Consider the following 25954-nt stretch of genomic DNA (forward strand, 5'->3'; position numbering starts at 1 on the left):
TGGCCTTTGGTTTTAACTTTGATCTTTGACCTTTGTGGGTTTCAATTTTAAAATACACAGAAAAATAATTCGTTTACTTGAAATTGTGCCGTTTTGACACATTTGGAACCAAAGCAGACAAATTCTTCACAGTAAAATACGATCAGCTGGGTGAGAAATAAAGGGACAAAAAATATTCAATGGGAAAAGGAAGAGTTTCTAAAAATACCTTGTTGTTTAAGCAAGTTTGATGTGGTTTCCATTGTTCTAACCTCATTCACAAGATTTTTCCCACCCTACCTACAACTTTCATACAAGACACATATTGTCATAGTACTGCCACAAACCTTAAAGATTAGGGCTAGCTAAGGGGCATGGGAGCTTACGACAGGAAACTGCATTTTCAGATAGCGTTAAGTCATTGTACTTACAAATTTTAAGAAAACATTTCCCAGTTCATGCTGAGACTGAGGTTCTGGTTGTAAACAAAATTCCAGGGCAGCCAGGAACTCCTTGTGAACACCAAGAATGTCTTCGATGTTAGAAAATAAGATCTGAAATATAAAGTGAAAAACGTTGCTAGCTGTTAATACACCCAAGAGTGTTCTGTTAAAGTAGTAGCATCAAAGCATTGTGGCTCTAGACTTGTGGTGATAGGATCTAAAGGACAGACAGGGACTCTTACAGAATTAATTACACTGTATTTGCCCATTTCCTGCCCCTCTACAGAAATCTTTATTGCTACTGAAGTACCTGCTGTAAATGAAGGTTATCTTTCCAGATACCTCAGCCTGATGAATGAGAGCAACCTCTTTCAAGTCTGGAGAAGATTTCCTATGAGACCAACCAAGTGAATGGAATTACAATGACCAAAACCGTTTTCCAGGAGACAGAAGCAGGAAGTCATTTGCCTTACCTTCCCTTGCATTAGAAATCACTTTCTGGAAGAAAGGGACTTTGAAGCTATTGCACACAAATATGTACCTGTAAATAAGAGACAAAACTTCTGTCCTGTGGGATCTAGCATTTCACTGACAGGAGTGCAGAATACTGTAAGATGTTTGCAAGCCACACAAGGAGCACTTTGGAGGTCCCTTTCGCTGACCTCAGTGGTTCTAAAAGACCTATGTAATGGGATAGCAGCCCCTAGTTTAGACAGGTACCAAGAGGTAATTGTGCATTGTCACAGCTAAATGATCCCTAGTGATTTGAATATACATGTGCTAAGGGGAATAAACTGCCAGAGTGAAAGCTACTATAAATAAGTCTTATCATTAAAGACAGGAATAAAACCTCAATTCCTGATTTAAAACCAGTTTCTCTCTGGTTTTGCAGTGTAAATGAGATCAGGAACCCAAGAAGCCCTCCTCTCCGCATGTACCCAGGTTAACCACTGTTAATGCATACTTGTGCCTCATGGCTGCTTTCTAGCTCTGAATAATCTAAAAGATTCCAACACACTGAATTTGCACTGATGGGCTCTGATCCAAAATAAAGGACAGGGATCTAGGACCATTTGACTGCTTCCAGAAAACTTCCCATGCTAATTCAAGCAGAGCATCCAATGGTTCTGTCATGTGGCTGAAACTGATGTGATGACATGGTAGCCTCTGTCTGCATGGCTTTGCCAGAAGCTGTGCCAAAAGGGGATTAAGAAGGAAGAGGAAAATATCTGACAGGAATGATTTTATCCTTCAGGAGCAGTCTTTGGGGGATATTCTTTCATCCAAGGAATATCTGTGTAATCAAGTAAATTCTGTGGTGGTCAGTAGAGCTCTGCTTGAAGTAGAATTCACAGACAAGAAGAGTCACTTGAAGACCAAGGCAGTGGAGAGACTTTGACTGCATGTGCTTCTACATGTAACACACAGTTACCATTTATAAGCCTCATGTGATGGTCCATGTCTGGCAGCTTGAGCACACCCTCAAATTGTACTGCCTTCAACCTACTGTATCAGTAAGATGACATCAGTGCCTGCTGTGAATGCAGTACAACACTAACATATCAATGGAGTTATTCCCACATGAGGCAGCGAAGGAACTAAAACCATTTTATGATGTTGCTGCAGCTGAAAGTCACTGGAGTACTTGTGAAATCTGGGCCTGGCACAGGACTCAGTGTGGTCTTTCTGGAAGGGGATACAGTGGCCAAAGAGTACCAAAATCTTCAGTGCTTAGCACCAGCTGCAGGAGGAACCTGCAAAAACAATACTGGGAGCAATAATCTGAATTATCGTAAAAAACACTTTCTCTTTCAGCTCAGAGGTGGGCGACTGCCAGAATACCCTGTATTTTCCTCTAGACGGTTCTGCTGCATGAAGAAAGAGAGGAAAATACAGGCTTCTCCTTACACAAGCTGCCAAACCATTTATACAGCCTCTGCTACCAGCCACCTCACAGCTCTGTGGTGACTCAATATACATAACATTAAGAGGCAGAATTATCTCAAGTCCCAAAATCACCTTGTTTGTTCTGCCTCTACCAGCAAGGAGGGAGAAAGAAGAAGGAAAGAAAGAACAGGTATCTTTCAACTATAGGAAGGAATTAAATTATTTGGGGTAGGGAAGAAGGGGAATTGGTGGGGGAGGTAATATTGACTCTGATCAAGGAAAGTGGGCCTTTATGACTCTATTTCACCAGAATAGGCATAGGCCTTTTATTACCAAAGAGAAGCTCTTTTATTGAAAGTTGGGTATTGTAATATTAAGAATAAATGAGGTCTCACAGTGGCCTCAAAAAGACCCCCCAGGCACTTCAAGAATGACACAGAAATGAAGTAGTACTTCCCCAGAGGAGTGCGTTGAAACTTCAAATACAAATACATTTAAATCAGCAGAGAAAATACACGTTCTTCTGCACAGGCTTTGTGGGCACTGCATCTGGCAGTCACAATTAATATTCATTTTGATCTTATATGAATAATCATAGAATAATAACTTTCATCAACATCTGCGGCTGTTCAAATTGGGTAGCTTTATTTCTCATGCAGAGCTTAATTTTCACATACTTCTCTGCACATAAGATCTATTCACAGAATGGTTTGGGTTGGAAGGGACCTTAAAGATCATTTAGTTCCAACCCTGCTGTCACAGGCAGGGACACCACTGCCACTAATCACTTGTCTACTTCTTCAGCTACCCCTGAACTTAGAGTATAGAAGGTGAGTCTGGGGGGAGCAGGGACTTCCATATTTGAATACAGCATGAGGCTTAGCTCCACAAAATTGCCAAGCCTTACTATGGCCAAGGGGCTTACTACAAGCCCCTTCTGATGCCCGTCAGTCAATACTACAGCACTGCCAGCCTATGGAATGAGTAGCAAAAACAAGGCCTAGAGCTCTGATAGGATCTCTATACATTCAGATAACACTAGCACATGAAATGGAGTAACCAGCCTTGGGGAAACAGTGCAGTAGCTATTATTGCTGTGCCCTGCTCCCATCAGTGTAAAGGGCAAAGTTTCTGCTGATTTAGAAGCTATAGGAGCAAATGCAAGCTCAGTAAGTAAGCCTCTAATGGCAAACAAACTGCACTCTGTCCCGCTGACCATCAGGTTTCACTTGCATGTGTGTACAGAGTGGGTTTTGGTTTCACATGCATATGTGTACAAGGAGAGTTTTTGAGCCAAATTAGTACAAGAAAGCTTTGCTTGTATCTATGAAAATAACGAACAAGGTCTCCTGTGACCACAGGTACTAGAGAAGCTAGTACCTCACAGCTCTGTCTTCTACTTCCTAAGTCCTTCCACAAGAACACAAAGTCCTTCCCACTAGACCACAAGGAGTATCCCTGCCTCCTTCTCATGAGCCTTACCAATTTTAGATTTGTAAAAGACAGCAGATGCAAATTGATTAACTAAATACTGTCAAGTAAAACAGACAAGGGCTGTGCATTCCCTGCCTTTACTCTCTAAGACACTGAAAAGGCTCCTCTGTCCTCTACTCACCAATTCACAAATCTTGCCAAAAGTCAGTATCTCTGACAACACCACGCTGTTGTCAAATTTTACTGAAATTAACTGGTGGGATGAAAAATTGCAGGAAGATGACAGCTATATGAATGGGCAAACAGATTGACAGATAAACTGTCAACACGAGCCTCTTCTCCTTAGGGAACCAGTTTAATAATAAGCATCAATATGAGATGAGGATAGTTGATATTCATATCCCTGAAACAAGCCTTTCATTACGTATCGTTTTCCCTGCCAAGAAAATGAGGAAGATAGAAGAAATACCTTAACATTCTCCTCTGTTATGTACTTCTCAGCTTTGTCCACAGCATTCTGACGGATCCGGTGAAGAAATGCCTGCAAAGATAAAACAGATTGTGTTCAAACAGCTTGATACAAGCTTGATTTCACTCTTTTATATCTTCTAGGTTCACAGCAAGAGTGTGACTGATTATCTTTAAGACTAAAAGAAGGTAAACACTCACCGAATCACCACCACAGTTTCTAGACTCAGAGCTGCATTCAGGGCAGCACAAAAGACATTTCCTACAATGTCATTGGGCTTTGCCTGGCAATACATGTCTTCCCTCTGTTGAAATTTTTTGACTTAATTATCTGTTACTACCAACAGATTACAGCAAGTGTCTGTTTGAGTTTTCTTTGAAGGTTTTCCCTCTCTGAGACGTAGCTGTTTTGACTTCGGAAAGCAGCAGGCCTGACACACAGAAAGATGTATGTCAGCAAAAAGGACTCCAAAGAATGACAAAAGGATATTCATGCTGCTGAAGCTGAGGCATGATAGAGCTACGAGCCAGGGTTATGGACAAGTTCAACGGACTAGATACATAGGGAAGGGAAATGGAAATCACCAGACAGGGGCTGGGATACATTCTGCTGTTTGCTGTGCTTCACTTGGTTGAAAACAGACAAAACAATGCAGGGAACTTTTCACGTAGGCCAGGCTTCCCCTTCCTTCAGCTCTGCACAACTCTGCCTTTAACAGGCAAATCAATAAAAAGCTCCAGGCCAGATACAAATGGACAATGATCTGAATATCAGCCTACAAAGCATAACTCTGGCTACTGGAAGCCAGGACCTACTTGCGTTTGCACTGAACGTACCACAACACATTTGATTCAGTGGGATGGGTTTAGCAAAGCACACTGCATAGGATTTCTGCTTCAGGTTTCCACTGTTCTAGCAGCTACCAGCTAAAGGACACTTCAGACCTGAGAGCATGGAGTTTTATCTTCCACAGACATCAACAGAGGGATGCAAATACCCGCAGGTGAGACTGAAGGGAAGCCAGTGCTGACAGAACCTGCTGTGATAAACTGTGTGACCCATGAGCAGCAGGGCAGAGGGCTTTCCTCTCTGCTCTTGTTTGTGGTTTCCAACTTATCTCCCACACAAGAGTGAACCCTGGGAAGTGCTGTGAGCAAGGAAGAAAGGAACTTTTCTTACCCACCTGAGACAGAGGGGAAGCAGGTCATTTCTTTGTATTTATGGTACAAAGCTTGATAATAAAAGACTTTTAAAAATTGAACTATTCCTGTGCAATGTCCATGTCGGCTGATGCATACTCTGCTTTTTCTTTTTTCCCTTTGCCTGTTGGGATTGGCAGCAGCTTACAACCTGATAAGAAGCAATGGCACTGAACCAAACTTAGAACTTCTGGAATGCCTTCTCCTCTGGTATTTTGGGTGGAAGACAGGGAACATGTCTGTCTGACCTCCAGCACTAACACAAGCACATCTCTGTTTCTGTTTAGCCATGGTGCTCTGTCACTTGTCAGCCATTCGCATTATACAGGACAGGCATCCATAAAAGATTAATTAATGAGGCACACAGACCCTACATTTATTTTCAGCCCTGCTTTTGAACAAATTTCAAGGACTATAACCACACTGCTTCTCCTGCATCGCTAAACAGGAAGGAGATCCTGGCTAGATTCCAGCTAGATATGGAGAGCTTGGAGCAGGTTGTGCGGACCAAGAAGTCTGAAAAACAGATTCCTGCGTTAAAGGCACACAACACGTGTGCCAGTGGTGGAAGAGGCCTTTTACAAGAACAAGCCAGTCCACTTTGCCAGTAACTTGGCCACGAACTGCTGCAATGTTAACGTACTGCCCAGCACCTTGGCAACAGTCAGGGAACCAAGATGAAGCGTTCAGCATGATGACTAATGGCAGGAGGACTGACAGGAATAGCTGTTGCCCTCCCACTTCAGTGCTGGGTGTGATATCTGAGCATTAATAATCAAGCATTTGATTTATACAAGGTAACACATCATATTAAAGTCACTTTCCAAAGATAAGCCAGGCAGACACTTTTCCTTGCTTTAATCACATGTCTGTTTGAAGACAACAAATCCAATTGGAATGTTTCATTAATCTACACAATTAGCAACTCCACTGGTGACTAACAGTTACCTGCATATTAGTCCCAGTATGATGAGTCTAATTATAGAAAGCTGGTAAACAGAAGTGCAAATCACATTAGCTGTTACAGGCTAGTCAGTAAAAAAGTAGAGTCTGTGTTAATCTAAAAAACAGCTTTTCTGTGATGCTTGTCTGAAAAGATCATTTAATGTGGGCGTGAGAAAGGGAGAAAAGGAGAAGGAAAACCAAGCAAAAAATGAGAGGCACAGAAGCAGGGAGAGAGTAGAAAGGATGAAAGACATAAGAGGGAAAGAGGCAGTCAACTTTGTAGATCATCTGTCAAATCTCCTACAGCTTCTGATTTGTCCTGATGTACATGAACAGCAGTCTTTCCAGCAATAATAAAACAAGACAGTTACAAGAGATTTTGGTCCTAGAAATTTAGTAGAATGCTTTCTAAAATGCAATCTTCCCCAAAATATCAGAACTTCGTGGATGAAGAACTATTTGTTCCCCAGTTTTCAATACCTTCGCACGTGCAAACAGAATCTTTTGTAACGCAGTCATTCAAATTAAAAAGCATGATAAATACAAGCTATTAAACAGCAGCTCATAGAACTAATCTTGCATGCCCTGTTCACATGACAACACCACTTTCCTTCCAAACCCCTTCTAGCTTGGAAAAAACAGCCCTTTTCCCAGAGCTGTTGTTTAGAAATTCAGGTCAGTGTTTTCCAAACTTCTCAAGCGACTTTTTGTGCTACCAGTTTGACTAGGCTCTAAGCTCATCTGTACCAACACCATCCCTCTACTCACGTGGTGACAGAGACTTGAAGATCCATTATGCAAGCAGTATGCAGCTCTCTATGGGAAACAGCTCAGGGAAACAGCTATGATCTTTTATTAGACCTATTGATTTATCTGAAAAATCAGACAGGTATTTGGGGAAGGACATGACAAAGGTGATGACAAACAAGAGAGGAGGGTGGTGGTAAATATTAGAAAACTTGCCATGTCCATCTTATTTATATTCCAAAACATATTGTTATTAAAGAGGAAGCTGTTGAAGGGGTAGAGGCTTTTCTGGCCACCTAAAAAGTTACTGAGGCAAATGTTCTCTCTGGCTGCTCCAATCTCTTCACACTCTACACAACTCGCAAATTCAAGGGTTCCAGTCCTTGGTATTTCCCACGAGGAACTTTCAAACACCCCTCAATACAACCCTCTTCATTTGCAACACCTTCCATCTCTGTAAAAATGGACTTCCTATCCTGCAGAGATACATAGAAGCATAGGATCAGCTTTCTTGAGAGCTCCTGAAAAACATTCCTAAGACTTGGGTTCTCTGAAAAATCATTCCAAGGACACAGCAGGATGATCATGATCACCCCTGTGCTGCAGCCAAAAGCAGAACTCTCTACTGTGGCGTGCTGTTGGTTTACTACACTTACAAACTATCAGGGATTCAGGGAAGGACGGCAGTTTGTGATACACACTGGGAAGAAGGTCTGGTAGAGCCCATGGGTCCAGAAAAAAAACAGATCACAGCACAGTGTAGGGGAAAAAAATGCGAAACCAAGCTGAGAAACTCATTCTCCTGATAAAGGTCTGTAAAGGTCTCATCTTCCACGAGGATGTGCTAATCATTAGCAAAACAGCCCAGAGCGGATTTGTTTTTGTTTAAAATTCTGCTGCTGCATCAACATAACATGTATTTGTGCACTGTGACTTGTTGCCCTCAAGGTCTGCTGCTTCCAAGCTCAGCAGGCCATGTCTGATGCTCCTCATGTCACGCATAAACACAGTTCATAGTTTGTCTTACAGTACAAATGCCTTGCAGGATTCAAGCAGATCTACGACAAATCAGAATGAGCAGAGTGAAATGCTCCCCTTCTGCACCATGTCATGTTGGGTAAGTCACATCCAATAAACACTAATAGAAACACATTACAAATCTAGAATGCAATTTACGTATAAAAGTTAATTTCAGTAAATAAGTACTTTTTAATGTCCCCTTTTTCATGAAGGTGTTTGTTCTTCAGATTACTAGTCTTACAGTCTGCTGCTATAATGAAACCTTGTTGCTTTGGGTGTCTTACCTCTGAACCACAAAAGCACAAAGCATACCTTAAGGAAAGAATCTCCTAATTGTAAATTGTTCTCACATAAACAGACTGAAGCAACTGGGATTTCTCCCAAATGCTTTTCAAATGGCCCTTGTTGAACTTTTGACTTGCAGCCTTGACTTTATTAGGAAAAATTAGTGTTTACCACCTCCTAGGTAGCAAAAGTAACACATAGCAAATACTAGGGAGAAGGCAGTGATAGTTTGTTCATGCCTTTCTCAAAATTCGTGTCTGAGGCAGATACTTCCTCAAATGTTCAGAAATAGCAAAAGATTTCTGATTAAACAGCAAAGCAGGCAAACCGTACATAACCCTGAAGGAAATGAAAGGGAGAACAGAAACAGACCAACAACGATGAGGCAACTGGTGACCATATCCAGAAGGAGAAATATCTAAAAGTACAATCCTGTGAAACCCATTTTATCAACAGGCGACTGGAATTTCATATTGCTCTTAAGAGACAAGTGAGGCAATTCTGTCACATGTGTCAGTGACCAGGACAGATTCAGAACAACACAGGGATCTAGGTGAGCCTCATATTTTCAGAGTTAAAATGAAGAGTTTGCTTTACACTTGTGAAATCAATTGTTTAAAAATTTCTTGCAAGTGCAGACATTTTGAGTTCAGAAAAATTTGCTCACAGTGAAAAAGGAAGAGGTGACACAGACAGTGAATTTCATCATTTGACCACCACTGGCATCTCCACCTTGCAACTATAGCTTAGGGGCAGTGCCTTAACCCATGTCTGATGATACAGAGAAAAACTTGTCATAAAGACTTGAACAAATACTTGCAAGTGTAACTTCAATTTTCATTTTTTCCATCACCTGAATTAATGTTGCTGCTAAATGTGGCTTAAATAAGCCTTTGCCTCCATTGAAGTACAAGCAAGATACCGAAATACTCCATTGTCTTTAGCAAAGCAGCTTGAAAGTCCTGTGGGAACACGGCTCTACTGAAATAGTCTGATGATTTAAAATGAATGTTTGCTGAAGTTTGTGTTTTAAAAGCAGGTGCATCCTTGCTCATGTTACTCAATTGTTAGCTTTGAGTATTGTCATCCCGATCATGTTCTTTTGCTTTCTATCAGATATGCTGTTTTTAAGCTAAAGCTCTACACAAATGACAGGAAACATCAATATCCTGCATCCTATATACGAACTGCAATTCTCACCTGCACTGAAGATGGAAAGACAGTGAAATAATCTCAAAATAACATAACAATGACTGTACAAGGCAATTTATACAAAATAAATCCCATAATCAGTTCCTCTCCCTTTCTTCCCCCAATTAATAACAACTAAGTGTGCATTTCTATGGAAAACTAATTTTTAGTTTTAAATGCTTTAAAAAGCATTCCCCTTTAAGCATGTTATAAATACCCAAATGCAGATCTTTCACTGAATGAGAGCACAGCTTTGGGTTACAACTGATTGGGAATCAAGTCACTTCAACTGGAGGTGAACCTACTTCAGTTCTATTCCTCCTAGAGTGGTCTGCAGTACTGTGCACTATTAACTGAGATCTACTGACTTCCATCCTGGAGACAAGTGGATTCTAAAGAGAGATGGATTTATTATTCTCTAAATTCAGACTACTTTTCAACCATCTCTTACCTCCCTGGACAAAAGCCAGCACACACATGTAGAATACTAGGCCTGATTCAGGTTTTTCAATTGTGAAATTCAAGTTAGAATACAGGAAATCAGAAGCAATTCCTTTGACATCACTAACATTACACATGTAAAATGGAGCGAGACTGAAACAATCCTACTACTTTTAAAGAGTATATTACTGTACATCTCACACTGTAAACTGGCAATCCTGTACTCACTTACTGCTCAATTACTAGATGCTATATTAAGATCTCTATAAAAACACATTTTAAATTATCAGTGTCTGGTAAAGGAATAAAGAACTTAAGCATCAGATGAGTGCATTATACTGAATTTCCTGCATAGAGTATTCTACCTATGAAGAATATATTTCTCTAGATCCATTTAGAACAATAAAGAGCCACAGCTGTGAGAGCAGCACTGCAAAAAGTAACTCAGCTCTACAGCCAAATGAGTTCATCAGCAAACAGCTGAACAGGGACTTGCCTGGTAGGCAGAGGTGTTTAGTAAGAGGAAATAGCATCAGAAATATCTTTATTGCCCTAATTTCAGGCTTCCTGTGTATCAAATAGGCTTTAAAGCATCAGAGCTTATTGGTACATATTTAATTTTTTATCTATCCCCTGAAGAGGAACTAAACTATTAGCTAACCAAGATGATCTAAAAAAGAAAGTCACGTACATTACAGAATAACAAACATTCTCTGCAATCAGCTCAAGCAGTCTGAACTGCAAATTCTCACCACTGCCTGCTGCTAAGCAGAAAGTCAAACAGACTCTACTCTACATGTTTTTAAATGACACTTCCAGCCTTTGCATCATCTTGGGCTATGTTAGACATGAAATGAGTAGAACCACTTCTACTGATCACCTCTCCTCTGTGATACTCACTGCACTATTTTTGAAAGCAAATACAAAGATATTTGTTCTCACACCTATTACCCCCATTTCCCGGGGAAAACGTCTTTCTTGCTCATATGCCCCAGCTTCACCCTCAGCTCCCCTCTTCCTTCTTTTAAGATGACTTTTTTCATTCCAGTGTTGTTATTTCAAATACCAATCATTTCACACACACAGAAGCATGGATGTCACAGCATGAATCATCTCTTCTCACAGAAGTCTGCATGACCCTTTACAAAAAAAGAGTAGACTCAATCTCAGGTGAAACTGGGAAGATCATCAGAACACAACTGCAAAATCCATGTGTATCACAGGGCAGAGATCTTTTTATTTGAAGCATAATTTCAACAGGTATTTTTTTAGTAACTGTACAGATATATAAGCAATAAATAGACCTACACCTACTACAAAACTGCCACTGCCAATGAACATTAACTAAGCACTGATCATCGCAACTTGAAACCTCTTCCCCACTTCTTAATCTGACATAAATTAATCCTGATAAATACCGAATGAAATATAAGGAACTGTTCAGAAACTCAGCTGTTGAAAATTCTGTAGTGCATGTATGAATAAAATGCTTGAATAAATAAACTGGATCTATTCTTTATATACTACACAAGAGAAATAGCCACTACTTAAGTAAGCTATAGCTTCTGTCAACAAATCACTGTGGCCAGGATTCCCCTGCAATTCATCTAATAGCACCCACCTAAAAACTGGAGCCTAACCTTAAGTTAGTGATACAAGTTCCCTCTACAACACAAAGCACCAGGAAGGCTTCAAAGGATGAGTCACTGCACTCTAGGAGTGAGGTTTAAGAAGAAAGGCTGAACTGCTCGCTAGAAATGCCTTTTTCTTCCTATCAAGAGTGCCTGGGTGACAGGTTTAGATCAGACCACCCTCCTTTCCGGTATCAGCTTCACAGCATCTACAAATACAAAGTTCCAGGGCAATGAGCATTACTGAATCTTTTCTGTAAGTGAACCAGTGACTGACTGTCAGCAAGGGTGCTATGACCATGGGGGCACTGCAAGTAGACACATGCAAAATTAATGGCAGTATTCTGGGACTCAGCACAAGTGAACTGATCTAGCAGCACTTCCCAGAAAAAGTAATTGACAAAACAAGCTCCAAAAAGATCCTGGACTGAAATGTCTGTGATCTGTATTTCCAGTGTGCTGATACTGACACTGGAATTTTGCAACAACTAAAAAAAGTCAGACCAAATTCATTCATGCATTGACTGATGAAGGAAGGTGAAACCAAAGGGAAGTGAGAGTAAAACATGTTGCAGTGTTTCTCACTCAAAGAGGGATCCCTTTCCTAAGGGGGGTTTGTTTTCATTTGAATTGCAAAAAACTTCTTGTGAAGTGAAAGAGCAACTGGTGCTGCAGAGCATCCATTGTCTCTTCCCTACCATTGTCCTGACCTCTGCTATCCCCTCCTCCCCTTGGTCACTAATATTTGCAACCTGAGGCAGGTCAGAAGATCCTGGTTCATTTCAAGGCTCAACAAAAGGCACATTTTTCACCTTTGATATCCTTTAGGACTCATTTCTACTAATATCTTCATATGTTCTGTATCCTGTCTCTCTGGACTCCTCTTCATGTCCTCCCTCCTCTCCGACTCTACCCCTAAATCACTAAATAGTCTCATTAATGCAGATTCAAAAAGCAAACAAACCCCAAACCAACCAACCCACACCACAGAAAAACCCAGCCTTCCTCCTTTGCAGACCCACAGCTCCAGCATGTCCTTCTGTGCATATCTATCCCTCTATGACTCCAGCCCATTTTTAGTATCAACAGAGAATGTGTTTGTTTGGATTTTTAAAGGGGCTTAAGAAAGTTATGTGCCTAATTCTCTCAAGCTTTTGGAATATTCTCCCTTTTATTGGCCCCTTCTTGTCTTTCTCCCTTTTCTGCAATCATGAGATAATTTTGATCATCTCAGCACACCGTGGAACTCTTCAAAAGGTTTCCAGGACATAGTTTGCTTGAAAATCATGTTTTACTTTATTCCTCTTACGTAGAAGAACAAATCTGTGTCTGCTTAACCTTTATGTTACCTGAGCAAAACTTGCTTCAGGAGTAAGGGCCGAGTAAACAACATACAAATATTTCAGGATTTGACCCATACTACTTACATTAAGTATGTCCATAATAGACAGAAGCCTGCAGAATGCAACCAGTTCTAAGTTAGTGATGTCTCCAACTACAAAGATCCTATCAGTACCAAGGAATGTTTAATCAGGTTTCAGGCTCTACACAGCTACTCCTATTTCAAGAGGGAGGTAGAGACATCAGTGACTAGAAACATGAATTGGTCCCCAAAAATAGTAAAGTCCAGATGTTGAATATACTTGTAGCAAAAATTTCTTCAATTAGTATTTCAAGAGTCCATCCAAGCTAAAGCACCTTCATATCAGAAAGACTTATCTCCCTTTTCTACTCTTTTTCTTTCCAGTGACAGTGCCTTAATACATGAAGCACTAAACAGACACAACAGAAAAAACTTTAAAATGAAATCTAGTGAAGTCCTTGGAATTTCTTTATATCAGCTGCAACACAGGCAAAGACTTCCCCAGTGTTATTCCCTCTGCAGGTTAAGGATCACAGAGCATAGGTAAAAGCTTAAAAAAAAAAAAAGTAGAATCTTGTCTTACCTACTCAGTTTCTGAATATGTGTAAGAAGCTGATCCTTTCAGTTAACAATTGAAGTTAATGGTCAGGCAAACAGACCTGCCAAAACATGCAGGGGTATAACCCACATAACTTCACCAATTTGCATGTGAGTGAATCCACCTGAAGACCTGGCCCTTAGTCTTCCAACTGAGTTTATGTGATGATACTGAGTAATATCAATTTTCAAGCTTAGACTGAATCTCTGGGCTAACTGAAGCAGACCAGTTCAGCTTACTGTCATCAGGTTCACTGACACTTGTGCTAAATTACGTTGTGAATCTACACGGGGCCCAAGTACCATGATCTCGGGTGACCTGCAAACTTGATCTACGTTGCAAGCACGTAACAAAATCCCAGGATCCTATTTCACTAGGAACATTTATGCTCAGCTGATAAGTCCTCAGAGTCTTACAAGCCAGTTTAACATCAGACGTTAGATCTAAATATTGATATTGCTTCTATAGGTATCCTCTCAAGCAGATATCTATCTGACCTCAATTCATGTGTATATAAGTAGCTAACACACTGAATGAACAGTATTCCATTCACTGACTTAGACATGCTGGATTTCTACCAGGTTGTGGACCAAAACAAACTCTCAAATGCACCTATACTGCAGGAATATTTGTGCTTGATTAAGTTTAAAAGGACCCAAAAGGGCAAAGGTGACTGAACAGAGTTGTACCTTCTCAACTGACAAAATTCAGAGCTACAGAAGAACCGATCACAATGCCAAAACTAGACATTTCACCTTAGAGAGGTCCCCAGAAGTATGTGCATCAGCTCTGTTTATGCACTCACAGGTTTCATATTAATCAGTCCTCACAGCAGAGGTAAAATGGGAAACACTGAAATCCGTAGGTGCCTCATCCAGAAAACTAGTACTGGAATTGGCAGCAACTACCAGAAATTCCAGTGAAACTGTCCAGATTTCAGGCATATCGGCCACCAGATTTTAGGCAGCAAGTAGTAATAACTGCATTTGAGAATATCCATGCAGGTATACTAGACACAGGTACAGTCAAGGGACTTAAATCACAAAGTTATTCCTGGCTTAGGGGACTATCCTGGTATACGGCCTGTGCATCAACTGCAGTCAGCTTCACTCAGGCTCCTTACAAGCAGCAGTGTCTGTAAGGACTCTAAATTCTTATGGCACTTTTCCTCCTCCATAACCAGCAACTGGGGCTCTGGTGCAGCACACAAGCATTAGCATTCCTGGCCTTTGGAGCTTGACATTTCCTACTGGGAGAAATCTGCTAAAGTGCCTGTGGTGTGACAATGGGGAACACAGCTTTCCATGGAGGCACTACAAACTCTACAAAAGGCTGTGACATTCTGGGATCCTCAGCACTAGAGCCTAAGCAGAGCGGCTGTTTCTCTGTAGCCTGTGAAAGGTTTCCAAGAACTTCAAATGGATGGAAAAATATGCGATTTGGTGAAAAGGAGTGGAATCCCATAAGGGGAGGGGAAGGAAGGGAGTTAAAAAGAAGGGAACTCCGACTGCCCCAAGGCTTTTCTATTAAAGGCAGGATGGGCTGATGTCCATGGACTCGGCTCTCCCTCTCCCACTGGAGCACATCAGATAATGTGTGGTTCATGTAGCTTGGGCAGCTTTCAAGAAGCAAACAGTATGTCAAGCTCTCTCTGCTATGAATTCTCCCACCTCATAAAACCAGCAGTTAGGGGATGTTTATTTGTGAGCTAAAAGATTAATCTTTTACAGGTAAATGGAAAGGAAAATGAATCTCAAGAAGGACACTGACCTGAATTTTTGCCTTCCCCACACAGAGGCCACACGACAATGTGACGCATCACCCCCCATGAAATCAATGACAGCAAAGTTTAGTCTCGTTTGTTGATTTACTCAAACTGTTGATTAGGCTTATCTTCTGAGAAAGGAAAGTATCTGTTGACAGAGATATCCATTTCTATATTTTGACTACAGAGTAAATATTTGTTTGTATTACAATTTCATACTTCACTACAGAATAATGCTGTAAACAAGAATGAAGACCCCTGGTCTCTGACCAGACCACCAGCCTCTCTGTAAGTAAGCACAGGGAATAAGTTTGCAAAAACCATCCAGCACTTAATGAACCTTTCCTAGCCAAGCACTAGGGCTTTTCCACTCCACTTTGATTGAAAAGACAAAAAACAGGGAGCTTTGGTTTCAGCTACACCATGAATTCACCTCAGGAGAGATATTTCCAGGCAACATGGTGGGAAGTACTTCAAACCTTTGACTATAGTAAAAAAAAACTGTTAATTTAGAGCTGGGTTTGGGGGGATTGATTTTGGGTTGTTGTTTTTTTTTTTAAGAAACACAATGCATTTATACTTCCCCCCACAGAAAAGAAAGGAAAGCAGCTTCAGAGCTGCCACTTTGCATGCGTTTTCCTTGTGGGTACCCACACACAACCTCTGATTGTGCTTGCACGCAGAGAAAGATGGGGTGCACACACAGCTGCACCTTGCAAAAGTCAGCCTTGATGTACTTGCAATTATTTATGAACAACAAAAAAAAAAGAGGAAAAAAAGAAAGAGACTCTTTCACATATTGGTTTCAAAGAGGAATTAGAAAAATTTACCTCACAAACACTTATTTTGACCATAGCCCTGAGCAGGAGCACACGGTTCAGCTGATGAAAAGCTGCATGCCCAAGGTGCAGCAGCAGATCTGAGCCCAGTGTAACAGCATCTGCCCCGCTTTAAAGTGTGCGCCATCTGACTGCAGCTGCTCATGGTGGTGGCACACAGCGTTTTCCACCCATCTTTCCTACACTGGATTAAAGCACTAAGGACTGAACTACACAAAGAGGCAGGAGAAAATCCTCAATTAATTATGAAACATGATGCCAAAATTTTAACCAAACCAGAAATCTCCCTGAAGGCAGACAATAGCATTGATGGTCCACAGGCTTTTTAGCTTTCTTTCCCAAAGAGTCTTACACACCTAATAAGTGCTACAGAGAAGCGTAAGGCCAATGCAGAGTGGTCTGGAGCCAACCTCTGTCCACACAGCACCTCAAACATCTTCAGAGGGCTTATTCTTGTCAGTGTTCCTGCCCTGTTTTACAGACTAAAAATATTTGGGCTATTTAAAAAAAGCACCAGTTTGGGGTGTGCAGCCAGACCGAAATTCTTCACTGCATCCAATACCCAACAGTAACCTGTTCCATTCCTTATCAGACAAATGGAAAATGATGCCATTTCGCCAGGTCAAAGTGCTAGACAAGAGCAAGGTCTAAAAATACTGCCTGGCCTACTGCCCCAAGCCAGCCAAAGAGCTGGTTTCATAGTTCCCCTTCATGTACATTTATTTTGCTGTCACAGCCTAAAGAAAAGCCCCCTCTCATTGTGGCATTTCTGCTCTGCACACATGGTCCTGCAGAACACAATCATATCACACACAGTCTTAAACCCCAGCTTCCTCTGAATCAGAGCAAAGAATTAGACCATTATATTTTAAACATAAAGGGGAAGTTGAGAGAGAGTGAAGCTTGCTAGCAGGCCCTGAACTGGATGGCTCCAGCAAGCAAGCTGCCCTCCCCAGCATTCCCATGGCCTCTGACTTGTCTGCAATGTTTGAGAGGACACACTAGTACTGCCTGGGTATGTATGAGGATGGACAGGGCTCTCTTCGCTGTAGGCTACATTAAAAGGTCATCTTTACTTGGAGCTATTTAGAACTGCTGGGTCAAATGCTTTGTACTGTGTTAGGAGGGTGCTGTTGAAAGTGAGCTAGCAGTTCTGTTTCTAATTTATGTACATTCTTGAGCAAAGCTAAGAATGTAGCTTTGGTATCCATTTGCTCTTGCTTTACAGAGGTGCAAATAGATGGAAAAACTTGGAAGGGGCTACTAAAATTTTAATTTTACCAGAAGTGGCTTTGTGATCAAAACTGTTCGAAGTATTCCGACAGTTTTAAATAAAAAACAGCTAAAATTTGAGTTCCCTTCATCTGAAGTCAACGGAGTTACACTGCTGTGAGATATGAAGCACATCAATCCAACCTAATATTTCTGCAAGCTTAGTATTTCTGCAGACTCAAAAATACCTTTTCTCAAAAACATCACGGGTTTCTCCTCAGCATTGCAAGAAGAATGATTAAAGCAGCTTAAGCCCTTATCACCAGGACAGTCCCTTGAAAACCGGAACAACTATTTTTAATGCAGGTACTTCATATCCGCAGACCTGGAGCTAGGATTAGATAGGGCTTTGCCCACCAGCCCCATCCAGCAGTAGGAACTGTCCCTGGTGAAAAAAGGACACTGACCATACTGCCTATGTGCCAGTGCACTGACCAGGGCATACAGCAGCCCCTTCATTCCAGCTGCCATTTTCTCTTCTCAAATATTTTCCCCTCAGCTGCCTTTTCATTAGAGGCTGAATAGTAGCACCTACTGTCTAGCCAAGAAATTCACACAAGGAGTTCCCTTTGGAGCTGATACTCCTACCATTCATCCTGTGTGTCAATGCGGCAGCTCCCCATCCAAGCCCATCGTCAGTCACCTCAGACACTGCTGGCACTGCTTCCCCCAGTGACCCATCCTTACCAGTCCACAGAACAAACCTCTAAATATGCTGCCAAAGCCCAGGTCCATGATGGGCCAAAGCAAATAGCTTATTTAACACTTCATCCACCACGTTTACACACTGGATTGAATTTAGCCTTTGCAAGAGTCCTAACCGCATCTGTGAACTCAGCTGATTGCCAGTTACTGAGTGCTCACACATAGCAGGGCTTTTATTTGTAATAAAATATTTAGAGTGGAAAAACACCCCAGAATTTAATAAAAGCAACAGTCTCAAATTGCCAGTGACTTGTGGTGCATCTATTCAGATGCTCGGAATTCCCTACATAAATAAAGCTGGAATTTCAAGTTCTGCCAATTAAATATGTCTGATTTAACTCAGATTTGTATTAAAACAGTAACCAATTTTACTTACACAAAATAAAGTGTGAGGTCCTGGATTGTAAATATGGTCCATTTGTGGATGTATTTTCACAGTTACTTTGCCTAAATAGCTGACTGTTCGGAGAAAAAACACATCCAATTTGCATGCCTAAGCACAATGGCATAAGCCAAGTTAAAGGCAAAACACACATAAAACATTGCCTTTAGACATCTGCATTTTAAAGTGTTGGTTGTTCCCATAGAAAATACTATAGGTATAAAAGCTTTTTAGGAATATGTGTTTCCCCAAAAGTTATAGAGGCAACATCTTTTCTAGAGAGCTTGTTTCAGCCTTCTTTGTACAGTGAAGATCCCAAGGAAAGAATTCTGAATGCTCAATCTAGCGTCACCTTAACATAGCATCCTTTACTAAAGCCTTTTTTATTTTTATGTGAGCTTTGTACCAAGTTAAGAAACTGTGTTTAAATGCACTACAGATAGTGGACAAAACAGAGATAGGAGTAAAAGTGGGACTGCAGCATTTTTTTCTCTGCTAACAGCCCAAGCAGAGCTGCCCGCTTGCTGTAGTCTAGGGAATTACTCTGACCTGGAAAGAGCCCATCTTCCTCAATCACTGACACTGAAAGCTGTCCTGTGGTTTTCTCCAGCCTATGTATTAAAGAAGCAATACAAAGATGGAAGTAAGGGAGTGATTCCACAGGCAATTACACCAACCAAAACTGCCTCTGCACCCAGTCCCTGGCTGCAAATTCCCCTCCTCTGCCTTGTACCAACAACACTGCTGCTTATGCAATTAGGCAATTGCAGCCTGATTGCAGCCAGCTGAGGTAACTCAAACATCCAAACACTAACCACACAGAAAGTAATTCCCTTACAGCTGCCTTAGCTTCCTGAACTGCCTCATCGCCCACTCACCTGAGCATTACTGCTAACATGCATAAGCAAGTTACACACAAATTAGAGCTGCTAAAGCTACTGTACCCACAGCTCTCTGTGCTTTCTAGATCTTACCCTGGAGAGCACTTATCTTCCACTAGAACACAGTAAACTACTAAATTTAAACTGGGGAGATAGTGGGGATGGGACTGCAATGCTTGGTCTACGCTGGGAGTTTAGATCTACATCCTGTCTTTGAAGCCCAGTAGAGCAGCGCAGTTGATCATTCTGCATGTATCAAGCTCAAAGCAACAGGAGAACTTGCTACACTAATCTACTATTGTGTACACTTTTGGATTAAAAAGTAAATAACAGAAGCTTAAAGGTTTCACTGTAACATCCTGTGGCTAACACCCTGCTGCTGTGTGCATAAGCAGAAGTGCTAATTGAGTGGCGATACAAGAAACAAGCATGGCTTGATAACCAGGGAGGGGGAGGGCACAGGGGTTTCCTTGAAAATTTTCAATAACAAAGAAATCTGACTCCATTGTCAAGCCTTCTCCATCCATCCATCCATCCATCCATCCATCCATCCATCCATCCATCCATCCATCCAAACTTTTGCCACTGCACAAGGCTTGCACTAGTGGAGCTCAGCATGTACTCAGCAACAGCTGTGAGCCAGCCAGCGTCATGGCCTCAGTGTGGTCAAAGACTACCTTCTGCTGGATGTCTTGGGAGGAATGCTCAGCCAGAGGGAAAACATTCCCTGCTGGTCTCCCAGAAAGGAAGCAGAGGGAAGCAAAACAAGAATTAACAGCAACAAAAAAATCTTCAGAACACTTATCTGGACCTTGAAAAACCAATACAGAGCTCTGACACCATCACTCCTGACAACATAAAAACAGCCACACCAAAGAACAGCGGCTTGCTCTTGCTGGCAGCCACCTCCTGAACACAGAAAGTAGGCAATACAAAACACCAAGAAACCACAGCAGGAAGTAGTAAGCACAGGATGTCACAAGAAGTCTTTTTATTTGTTTTACATCTTTAATTCCCTTCCAAAAACGCTAAAACCTCCTTCAGGGCAATGCACATGCTTCCATGCTCTACTGAAAAAGCCTCACAACTGGAAACACATCAGCACTATAGCTAGGTGCCTGTGTACAACTGGATTCTGATGTTTGCTATCTTTTCAGTTTTAATAGAAAATATGGTCTGTCACGCTCCCCCATCTCGTAGCACAGTCCTCGAGGACATGCAAGACACCTCAACAGGAAAGGCTGCTGCCTGCTCTAATACTTTTCCAGTGACTCCTGGCTCCCTCCAGCTAGGAATCCAAACATTTGCTGGCTTCACTTACTGCTCTGGAAAGCAACAGAAGATGTGATTACCCACAAAAGCATATATGTATTTCTTGTCTTATGACTTCTAGCAACTGGAGCAGAAAACAGCAAAAGCAAAGCGTTTTATTACTGCTTGCTACAGAAACTGCACAGAGCCTCTATATTTAAGACTACTGCAAAGCTATGCATGACCATGTAGTTTCAAAGGTCAGCGCAGGTGGACTGGTTGCACAGAGGAATCTTTAGCAAGCATCTATTCTACAAGTTTGTGTGAGCTACAAACAAGAAAACTGGGCTCAAGAACAACATGCTGCTACTTCTGCATAACTCCATCAGAATGGGAGAATTCCCTGAAAGACAAAGAAATATCACCCATCATATTCATCCTAAGTGAACCCTCTCTTTCAAAGAAATTCCTCAGCATGCTGACACAGTATCTCAGCCATGCTGTTTGAGCCCTTCAGCACTACAAACACAGTAAGAGCAGCATACTACTTCCTACATGGGGATTTCTCTCCAATACATAAAAACAAGGCTCAGCCTGTGATGTACACATTAAATAGATCCTAAGGCATTCTTAAACGTCTTCCAGCTTCTCTCCTTTCCCTTCCAGTTTACTTTTCTCTCCTTGCTCTGACAAAGGACTTGGTGCTATCCTAATCCGGCTGTGTCTTACTGCCAGCAGCATAAAACCACAAGTCTGAAATGTGGTTTTGGCAGGCAAACGTGTCACCAAATTACATACTATTTGTTAGCTTGAAAAGCTGTGTTGGTCAGATGGAAGAATGTATTAAGGGTAATTATCAGTAAACAGGCATGAACTGAGGCACAACAGAAAGTGAATTAGTCAGTACTCACTGCACTGACTTTCACTTAACTGGTTGCTGTTCCTTCATTGGCACCATATAATAAAGGATCAATTTGTGTTTCACATTCTGTGACATAATTGTACAGAATTAAGAAGTTTTGACCTCAGCCTTAAAGGTGACAGGTCTTTTTTTATTGATGGGGTTTCTGGCTCGTTATCAGTGCTGATTTACATGGCTTTCATCACATCGTTGCTCATGCCTTGTCAATTACTGAATATAGAGGCAATGCTGGTACCTCATCTTAATCTTACCCCTTGCCCTGGAGCTGCCAGCAATGCTTCTAATTACAGAAGAACCGTCACAAACCAAACTTCATCTTTAGGGCAGAACTCTTAAAGGAATGAACCAGGCATACAGGATGCCAGAAATCTGAGATGTAACCCATGGCCCTGGATCCAAGGTCCTCCTCTGAACTGAGTGCTGCTGGCACTTTTTATGGGAGGGAGGAAACCAACAGCAATGACTGCACAGAATACAGATGATTAATTACAGTCCCATGCTTACAAAACCTTCCCATTATGACAGCATTCCCTTCAAAATCCACTGCTTTTAACTAAGTAACATCTAACTCCGCTACTATAACAAATAATAATAAGCCTTATTCCCCAGAGTATTTCCTAGGAGATGCCTTTCTTCACCATAGAAGATGCTGACATTTTCTTATTCTCAAAGTATTTTATTTAACAATCATTTCCATTTAATTCAAAGAATTAATTTCTGAGATCTGAATGCTGAAGCCACAGAATAACCACAGGGTTATTACAGGAAGATCTCTTTTAAGTGCTTCTTTGTTTCACCATTAATTTGCCAGGGAAGGATGGTGTGGTTCAAGTAAACTCTATGCAAAATACTGGAATATTTCAAACCCCTCTGTAAAACAAGCAGAGCATTGATCATATTAAAATAGGTAGGAACTAAGTCTTTTCAGGTAATTATGAGAAGAACTTTGATCAGAAACCAGATAAAGTCAAAAAGAAATCACAGTACAGCTAGGCACAGACAAAGACATGGTATAGATACTGAAGCCCCCACTGTTCTCACCAAAATAGCTTCATGACATCTATATACATGTTTCACATTGAAGTCACAATTATCCAAAAGGGCCTTTAAAAGGAGGTACAGCAGAAGTAACAACTTCCTTCCCAGAATTCAAACTTCTTTCCTTCAGCCTTTTCCAGCACCAGCAGAAGGAACAATAGAGAACATGAGTGAAGGAGAAAGGCAGACCTGTAAAGAAGTGAGGTATGTGAACAGATGGCCAACTTTTCCTCACAAACTTTCACACGCTGCCCCAGCATAAGACAGCACTGGAGTGCAAACTAGTCCACATCTCAGTGGAGCAACTTTCAGAGAGCTCTTGCTTGAAATTTAGAAGTTGCCTAAACGTTGTCCCAGAAATTAAATTTTACCTAAGTCAGAATTAAATACTGGGTAAAAAGGATTCTGATTTTATAGAACATCTGCGGTTTATACCAAGGCTTATGTTTTTTTGTAGTGACAACAAGTACACAAACATATACGTCTTCAGCTTCTCTATCCCTCTTTACACTTTCCCTCTCTTCAGCTGCTCAAGACTTTTGTCTGTGTAAAGAATTTCACAGGAAGTACCAAGAGACTTTTTTTCTCATTTGCTTCTATCCCGAGAGTCCAGCTTATTCTTACCCTTTGTGTTTCTTGTGCATTGTTTCTAGAGACTTCAGCTTAAATCAATATGACTTGCTTAACAGAAGGGAATTACTTCACCCCCTGCCAGAATACACCGGATGGTTTAGAGAAAAAAAAATGTCATTGTCTTGCAGCGTCAAGGGTTAATTTTTATTGTTCTCTAGTCACAATCTATTCAGTATTGTTAAATCTAAGCACAGAGTAACAAACTAGCAATGCCTGCCTTTAAATCCCACCAACAAAATGTGGTCACTTATAAACTGGAATAACCCACCTAAAACCTGCAGTAAATCATGTGATCTTCTCCAATTCGAGTTCATCATTCGTAAAATCAAAAGAGTAGAACTTGTCTGCATCTTCACTGTGACAACATAAATGTTGTACAGACAAAACCTACCCATCCTGCATCTTAGAGTGGCAAGGAGTACTTGCTTCAGGAAGTCTAAGTCTGGTGGGTAGATCAGCTGCTTTCACATGTGAAGTATAGGTGAAACCCTATCAAGTCAATGGGGTACTGCATGTATCATTGAGGTGAATGGTTCACCCCTAAGAAAGCATCAACTCTAAATCTCTATTATTTGTTTCCTTTACCCCTTGCATCTATGACCTGGTCCCCACTGAGGTTTTTACATGTTTTCTTTTTAATGAATATTAAATTTCAATGAAGAGTTTTCCATTTACTGCATTACTATCTTGGTTTTCCACATTTTATCCCTTTTATATATATAAATATTAAAAGAACACATACTCAAGGCCAGATTGGGACTTAGAACAAACTGGGCTAGTGGAAGGTATCCCTGCCCACAGCAGAGGGTTGGGACTGGATGATCTTTAAGGTCCCTTCCAATCCAAACCATTCTGTGATTCTATGATGAGTCTATGAACCTTCTTTGCCAACTCTCACCTGGCATTCAAAACCTAAGAGCACAGTTTATAAAAATCCCCTTTCCTACGTTCCACTTCCTTTTGAGTCATCACAACAGTCACTGACACCCTTCAAATTCAAAAAAAAAAAAAAAACAAAACAGTAATGGAGGAACAACATTTTCCAACTGTTTTCCTTCAAAAGAGGCCTCTATCACATAAGCCACAGAATACACAGTTAAAAAGACATTCTCTGCTGTCCAAAGGCCCATTATGGTGACTATTAACTATGGGAATGTTTATGCCAGGTAACACCAGTGAGTCATGGAAGGATGTTTTAGATGCTCAGACTCACCAGATAAAACTGCAATTATCATAGAACCTTTTGTCCTATCTAAGCATGTTCCAGAGTCAATTCTGTGACTGCCTGAGCATCTCACAAGTTATTCTGTGTCCTGTATTCTACCATCTTACGGTTTTGATAGTTTTTTCAGGACATGCACTTACAATCAGCTCTTGCAAATCATCTTTCAGGATTGACAGATTGCTTCTGAACTGGCTCCATGAACAGGACAGCAGTATTTTTTTTCCTGCAAAACTCCCAAACCCTCCACACAATGTACACCAGAAACTACAAGCCTCCCACAGATGTGTACAGCGTCATTGTATAATGCAGGTGCTCTTAAAATCACTAGTTCTACAATATCCCTGGGCTCTTACTGATAATATCAACATGCTGGCTGCTAAAGCCATGAGCCAACTATATTCTTTTCTCCATGAAGTACACCAGTAGTAGGATAATGCAGTATCAAACTCCATTCACATCTTGTTCCACTGTAATAAAGACGGAAATATCTTATCTGTGATCTAGGCAGAGAACAGAAGAGATAAAAGCAGGTATTATTACTCTCAGAGGTAACACCAGATGCTGGAATGACCCTGTGCTGTGTATTGACACTTGGGGAATTATTTAAATACCATGAAAATGAAAAAAAAAAAAAACAACCAAAAAAAACCACAACCAAAACAAAACCAAACCCAAAATCCCTCTTTTTCTTTTGAGCCATCATGTTTTTACAGCCCCCAACCCTCTGGAAAAGGATTTCAAAGCAGAAATACAATAGTAACAACAAAATAATAGCAATAGATTAATTTTCCTCTTCAAATAAGGTACAGAAAATTCAAACCATTTACCAAAATTAGTAACTTGATCACAGAGATCAGCATGAACCCTATCAGCCTGACCATTACAGAATATGAAAGAGGAATAAAAGAGAGATCCTCCTAGCATATTCCTTCCATATTTGGCCCTATGCAGAAAACCAGAGAAATTACTTTCTTTGTCACAAACTCAGCCCCTCTTGTCTCAGTAGTTCCAAGGCATTTTATTCATTGGCACAGCACCAAATTATCAGCTGTTCTGGGCTGCTACTTGTGTTATTCCACCTTCACAGGTCTACTACAGTAGTTAGGGTTTTCTGCTGCAAGCGGTTTCACACTAAGTTTATAAGGGGAAAACACAGGGCCTGCTCTGCAATGGTGAAATCCATCCTTGCTACATTCATGCAACACATGAGATCACATCCTCAAGTTAGGGGAAGTGATCTTTCTATGAGAGAGGTCTTTTCCTCCTCAGTAAATTGGCAGAATCCTGATTTAGCATTTGCTATAATTATTCATTATGATAATAAATTTAGCATTTATTACGAAGATTATGTGGTTATCTGTATGAATTCTGGCTGTCACCCTCAGCCTTACAACTCACAACCCCCTTTG

General features: G+C 41.0%; 1 protein-coding gene across 3 annotated transcripts in view; it reads right to left on the reverse strand.

Moving 5' to 3' along the window:
• The window catches only part of PREX1 (phosphatidylinositol-3,4,5-trisphosphate dependent Rac exchange factor 1), a 150713-nt gene that overhangs the window by 84106 nt on the left and 40653 nt on the right, over positions 1-25954 (reverse strand). For all 3 annotated transcript variants that reach the window (XM_061441548.1, XM_061441547.1, XM_061441546.1), the window contains exons 2-3: positions 4213-4284; positions 411-533 (exon numbers count right to left, since the gene is read on the reverse strand). In XM_061441548.1, the coding sequence (XP_061297532.1) occupies positions 411-533; positions 4213-4284 (195 nt within the window). The remainder of the gene's footprint in view (positions 1-410; positions 534-4212; positions 4285-25954) is intronic.

The sequence above is a fragment of the Pezoporus flaviventris genome, unplaced genomic scaffold (genome assembly GCF_033815535.1).
Source record: "Pezoporus flaviventris isolate CSIRO_AGI_PZ_B2104156 unplaced genomic scaffold, CSIRO_AGI_Pfla_v1 ptg000213l, whole genome shotgun sequence".
NCBI classification, from domain to species: Eukaryota; Metazoa; Chordata; class Aves; order Psittaciformes; family Psittacidae; genus Pezoporus; species Pezoporus flaviventris.